General features: G+C 44.8%; 1 protein-coding gene across 1 annotated transcript; it reads left to right on the top strand.

Annotated features, from left to right (window-relative positions):
* Nucleotides 1-3597: 3597 nt before the first annotated feature.
* Nucleotides 3598-5330, top strand: LOC117088557 (eukaryotic translation initiation factor 2 subunit 3-like). The gene is given in 3 exon segments (XM_033219827.1): nucleotides 3598-4174; nucleotides 4483-5260; nucleotides 5263-5330. Coding segments are annotated over 3 exon segments (1416 nt in total). The 5' UTR covers nucleotides 3598-3604.
* Nucleotides 5331-6803: the final 1473 nt, after the last annotated feature.

The following is a 6803-nucleotide window of genomic DNA, read 5'->3' as shown; positions in this document are numbered from 1 at the left end:
GTAACTGCAAGAAATAATTTTATTTTATTTTTTGAGACAAGCTCTCTGTCACCCAGGCTGGAGTGCAGTGCGATCATAGCTCACTGCAGCCTCAACCTCCAGGACTTAAGCAATTCTCCTGCCTCAGCCTCCCAAGTAGCTGGGACCACTGGTGTGACACCACGCCCAGCTAATTTATTTTTATATTTTGTAGAGACAGGGTCTCCCTATGTTGCCCAGGCTGATATTGAACTCCTGAGCTCAAGCAATCCTCTCGCTATGGCCTCCCAAAGTGTTGTAATTCCAGGCGTGAGCCACCATGCCCAATCAAGAAACAATTTAAGAATACTTAATGGCTGGGCGTGGTGGTTCACACCTGTAATCCTAGCACTTTGGGAGGCCAAGGTGGGTGGATCACCTGAGGCCAGGAGTTCAAGACCAGTCTGGCGAACATGGTGAAACCCTGTCTCTACTATAAATAGAAAAATTAGCCGGGCACGATGGTGGGTGCCTGCAATCCCAGCTACTCAACAGGCTGAGGTATGAGAATCGCTTGAATCCGCGAGGCAGAGGTTGCAGTGAGCTGAGATCCTGCCATTGCACTACAGCCTAGGTGACAGAGTGAGACTCCGCTTCCAGAAAAAGAAAAAAAAAAGCTAAATGTGCAAAGACTTTTTGTTTGTTTCCATTATCCATCCCTGAAATCTAACATACAATTAAATAGGCTGAAACAACATAATCAAAGATAATCAAGTTGCCTAGAAAATGTAACTAAAAGAATTAAAGGTCAGGAGCAGTGGCTCACGCCTGTAATCCCAGCACTTTGGGAGGCCGAGGCGGGCAGATCATGAGGTCAGAAAATCAAGACCAGCCTGGCCATCACGTTGAAACCCCGTCTGTACCAAAAATACAATAAAAATGAGTCGGGCGTGGGGGTACGCTCCTGTAGTTCTAGCTACTCCAGAGGGTGAGGCAGGAGAATCGCTTTAACCCGGGAGGTGGAGGTGACAGTGAGCCAAGATCTCGCCACTGCACTCCAGCCTGGGTGACAGAGCAACACTCCGTCTCAAAAAAATAAAATTAAATTAAAATAGAAAAGATTTTAGCCAGGCGCGGTGGCTCATGCCTGTAATTCCAGCAGTTTAGGAGGCCGAGGTGGGCGGATCACGAGGTCAGGCGATTGAGACTATCCTGGCTAACACGGTGAAACCCCGTCTCTACTAAAAAAAATACAAAAAATTAGCTGGGCGTGGTAGCGGGCGCCTGTAGTCCCAGCCACTCAGGAGGCTGAGGCAGGAGAATGGCGTGAACCTGGGAGGCGGAGCTTGCAGTGAGCCGAGATCGTGCCACTGCACTCCAGCCTGGGCCACAGGAGGAGACCCTGTCCCAAATAAATAAATAAATAAACAAACAAACAAATAAAGTTAATTTTTAAAAAAGGTACTTTCTGGCCAGGCACGGGGGCTCATGCTTGTAATCTCAGGACTGTGAGAGGTCAAGGTGGTTGGATCATTTAAGGTAGGGAGTTCAAGACCAGCCTGGCCAACATGGTGAAACCCTGCCTCTACTAAAAAATACAACAATTAGCTGGGTGTGGTGGCAGGCATCTGTAGTCCCAGCTAATCTGGAGACTGAGGCAGGAGAATCACTTGAACCTGGGAGGCAGAGGTTGCAGTGAGCCAAGATCACACCAGTGCACTCCAGTCTGGGCGACACAGTATGACACTGTCTCAAAAATAAATAAATAGAATAAAAAATAAAGGTACTTTCCATGTGGCAAATGATATGCAAGACATTGCAGACAGTGATGGGAAAGCACAGATAAGGGCACGACTCAATGTGGGGAATTCACAAGACCTCCAGAGGCTTCATTACTCTTACTCAGAATTGTACAAACTTAAGCTAATGCACTTTGCCCAAGATCACAGAACTCCTGAGGAACAGAGACCTGATTCAGTGCCAAGTCTTTCCAAACCCAATACTGTGTTCTTTCCATTCCCCCAGTGTCCTTCCTGCAGCCACAGCACTTTATTTCTCCTGTTTAGCACTGACTTCATCTTAAAATGTATAATTTATATGGCAACAACACTTTCCATAATCCTAAAACAGTATACGTAATTTTGCTTAAATACTGTTCTATCATCATTACCTTTCAAAAATGATTTGGAAATTATCATAGCTTTTTTTTTTTTTTTGAGACGGAGTCTTGCTCTGTCACCCAGGCTGGAGTGCAGTGGCCTGATCTCGACTCACTGCAACTCCGCCTCCCAGGTTAAAGCAATTCTCCTGCCTCAGCCTCCTGAGTAGCTGGGACTACAGGCACCCATCACCACGCCCAGCTAATTTTTGTATTTTCAGTAGAGACAGGGTTTCACCATATTGGCCAAGCTGTTCTCCAACTCCTGACCTTGTGATCTGCCTGCCTCGGCCTCCCAAAGTGCTGGGATTACAGGCATGAACACTATTATAGCTTTTTTGTAAACTGCATTATCTGACTCAATAACGATTATCTGATCATTTTCAAAGACCACTGAACAATAATGCTTAATAGGTGCTTATCAGGTCTCTCATTTATTTTATTTTATTATTTTTTTTTAAACGGAGTCTCGCTGTTGTCTCCCAGGCTGGAGTGCAATGGCGCAATCTCAGCTCACTGCAACCTCCGCCTCCGGGTTCAAGCAATTCTCCTGCTCAGCCTCTCCAGTAGCTGGGATTACAGGCACCCGCCACCAGGCCCAGCTATTTTTTATTTGTTTGGTTGGTTTTTTTTGAGGTGGAGTCTCGCTCTGTCACCCAGGCTGCAGTGCAATGGCACAATCTCGGCTCACTGCAAGCTCCGCCTCCCGGGTTCATGCCATTCTCCTGCTTCAGCCTCCCAAGTAGCTGGAACTACAGGCGCCCGCCGCCAGGCCCGGCTAATTTTTTTGTATTTTTAGTAGAGACGGGGTTTCACTATGTTAGCCAGGATGGTCTCAATCTCTTGACCTCGTGATCCATCCGCCTTGGCCTCCCCAAGGGCTGGGATTACAGGTGTGAGCCACCGCGTCCGGCCTTTTTGTGTGTGTGTATTTTTAATAGAGATGGGTTTTCACCATGTTGGCCAGGCTAGTCTCGAACTCCTGACCTTAGGTGATCCACCCACCTTAGCCTCCCAAAGTGCTGGGTGCTGGGATTACAGGTGTCAGCCACCATGCCTGGTCATATGTTTTCTCATTTATAAACTGGGGATATTAACAGTATTTACCCTTATAGTAACTGTGAGAATTAAATTAGTTAATATGTATAAAACATGTAGAATGGTTCTTGTCTGGGTCTGAGCTCAGTACACTATAATTACTGAAAGAGGGGATGGATTGATGGTTGGATGATAAAGAAACAGAGGCATGTCTCTGTTCTCAATGAGCTCCTTCAGCCCTTACCATCCCCTGCTTGTCTTTAAGCCAGTCCTAGTTATAAGTGTGATCAACTCTTCTGATTAGGCCACATGAAAATGTCATTCTTTATTTGCTAAGTAGACAGCAAGGCAATGATGCTTAAGGATGTTCCCTGCCTCTACCAGGGCCTGGGTGAAACCCTCACTCCTAGGCAAACTTTAAAAAATCAAGCAAGTAGCTCTTCTGGCAACATGGCGGGAGGAGAAGCTGGGGTGACTCTGGGGCAGCCACATCTTTCGCGTCAGGATCTCACCACGTTGGATGTTACCAAGTTGACGCTACTTTCGCACGAAGTTATCAGCAGACAAGCCACAATTAATATGGGTACAATGGGTCATGTAGCTCATAGGAAATCCACAGTCGTCAAAGCTATTTCTGGAGTTCACACCGTCAGGTTCAAAAATGAACTAGAAAGAAATATTACAATCAAGCTTGGATATACCAATGCTAAGATTTATAAACTTGATGACCCAAGTTGCCCTCGGCCAGAATGTTGTAGATCTTGTGGGAGCAGTACACCTGATGAGTTTCCTACAGACATTGCAGGGACAAAAGGGAACTTCAAATCAGTCAGACATATTTCCTTTGTTGACTGTCCTGGCCACAATATTTTGATGGCTACTATGCTGAATGGTGCAGCAGTGATGGATGTAGCTCTTCTGTTGATAGCTAGTAATGAATCTTGTCCTCAGCCTCAGACGTCTGAACACCTGGCTGCTATAGAGATCATGAAACTGAAGCATATTTTGATTCTACAAAACAAAATTGGCCGGGCGCGGTGGCTCACGCCTGTAATTCCAGCACTTTGGGAGGCCGAGACGGGCGGATCACGAGGTCAGGAGATCGAGACCATCCTGGCTAACACGGTGAAACCCCATCTCTACTAAAAACTACAAAAAGCTAGCGGGGCATGGTGGCGGGCACCTGTAGTCCCAGCCACGCAGGAGGCTGAGGTAGGAGAATGGCGTGAACCCGGGAGGCAGAGCTTGCAGTGAGCTGAGATCCGGCCACTGCACTCCAGCCCGGGTGACAGAGCAAGACTCCGTCTCAGAAAAAAAAAAAAAAAAAAAAAATTGATTTGGTAAAAGAAAGTCCAGCTAAAGAACAATACAAATAGGTCCTTGCATTTGTCCAAGGTACAGTAGCAGAGAGAGCTCCCATTATTCCAATTTCGGCTCAGCTGAAATACAATATTGAAGTTGTTTGTGAGTACATAGTAAACAAAATTCCAGTATCCCCAAGAGACTTTACTTCAGAGCCCCGGGTTGTTGGTGTTAGATCTTTTGATGTCAACAAACCTGGCTGTGAAGTTGATGACCTTAAGGGAGGTGTAGCTGGTGGTAGTATCCTAAAAGGAGTATTAAAGGTGGGCCAGGAGATAGAAGTAAGACCTGGTATTGTTTCCAAAGATAGTGAAGGAAAACTCATGTGTAAACTAATCTTTTCCAAAATTGTATCACTTTTTGCAGAGCATAATGATCTGCAATATGCTGCTCCAGGCGGTCTTATTGGAATTGGAACAAAAATTGACCCCACTTTGTGTCAGGCTGACAGAATGGTGGGGCAAGTACTTGGTGCAGTTGGAGCTTTACCTGAGATATTCACAGAACTGGAAATTTCCTATTTCCTGCTTAGACGGCTTCTAGGTGTACACACTGAAGGAGACAGGAAAGCAACAAAGGTTCAAAAGCTGTCTAAGAATGAAGTGCTCATGGTGAACATAGGATCCCTGTCGACAGGAGGGAGAGTTAGAGCTGTCAAGGCTGATTTGTGTAAAATTGTTTTGACCAATCCAGTGTGCACAGAGGTAGGAGAAAAAATTGCCCTTAGCAGAAGAGTTGAAAAAATTAGCGTTTAATTGGTTGGGATCAGATAAGAAGAGGAGTGACAATCAAGCCAACAGTAGATGATGACTGAAGAATACCGGTGAAATAATACATTCGGATGGAGTTGGAAGTTGGAGTTTCTCATAACAACCAAGGGGTTTATTTTCAAAGCAATGTTGGGGAGTTGATTTCACAGTTCGTTACCTTAGTAGGTAACTGTAAGGTTATTCACTTTTTTTTGGTTATGAAAACTTAGGGACTACAATTAATAATGTTGGATTGAATCTACATTTTGGCAGAAGTTAAGTGTTCCCACATAATGTCAAAATTATGCATCAGGCAGTTTTGGTTTTTTGGTTTGTTTTATTTTCTTTTGTTTTTGAGTCTGGCTCTGTCACCCAGGCTGGACTACAGTGGCATGATCCGCAACCTCCGCCTCCCGGGTTCAAGAGATTCTCCTGCCTCAGCCTCCCTAGTAGCTGAGATTACAGGTGCGTGCCACCACACCTAGCTAATTTTTGTATTGTTAGTAGAGAACAGGGTTTTGGCATGTTGGCCAGGCCAGTCTCTCTTGACCTCAGGGTAATCAGCCCACCTTGGCCTCACAAAGTGCTGGGATTACAGGTGTGAGCCACCTTCCCCAGCCCACATCATACAGTTTGAAATGAAACTTTGCCACAACCAGCCTTTGCTGTAGCACACACATATATCACTGAACCTGCTTGAAATAAAGTTTTTTTTTCTTTTTCATGATTCGTCTGAGTACCTCCAGGCTGAAGGACTGTTGTACCAGTAAAAACTTAAGGGCACAAATTCTCCTTGAAGACCTTCTCCCTTTTTTTGGCCCCATATTTTATGTTGCTTTATCTTTGAAATTTTGCATGAAAAGGAAATGAATGGGTTTGAATGAAACTGTCCTTTAAAGCATGATTACTTGTTCCCATGGACAGATATTTTTCTCCCCTTGCTCTTTCTGGCCTGAAACACGGGAAACCAGAGTCAGAAGTTATCTCCCTCTCCCTGTGATGCCTTGAGATTTTTTTCTGCATTGTTTTATGCCTGAAATCCAATAGTCGTCCTCCATTGGAAAATACTATTATACCAATAATTCTAGATGAGTAACAATAATTATTATACAAATAATTCTAGATGAGTAACAAAGATTTTTCTAGGCCTTCATTTTATGTTTTTTCTTAACTGTTAAGATTGTGACACAGATTATAATATTACTAATTTTTGGATGTTTCGACAGGTCAAGAAGTAAAAGATGTTAGAAAGAAAAAAAAAAAAAAAATCAAGCAAGTAGCTAGGTGTGGTGGTGTGGGCCTGTAATCCCAGCTACTTAGGAGGCTAAGGCAGGCGAATCCCTCAAGCCCAGGAGTCAGAGGTTATAGTGAGCTATGATCACGCTAATGCGCTATAGCCTAAGCGACAGAATGAGACCGTTTCTTTGAAAGAAAGAAAAGAGAAGAGAGAGAGAGGGAGAGCAAGCCAGCCGGGTGGGGTGGCTCACACCTGTAATCCCAGCACTTTGGGAGGCCGAGGCGGGTAGATCATTTGAGGT

This window comes from Trachypithecus francoisi, unplaced genomic scaffold (assembly GCF_009764315.1).
Source record: "Trachypithecus francoisi isolate TF-2019V2 unplaced genomic scaffold, Tfra_2.0 Lachesis_group10, whole genome shotgun sequence".
Lineage (NCBI taxonomy): Eukaryota > Metazoa > Chordata > Mammalia > Primates > Cercopithecidae > Trachypithecus > Trachypithecus francoisi.
This window is presented reverse-complemented; position numbering and strand designations above follow the sequence as displayed.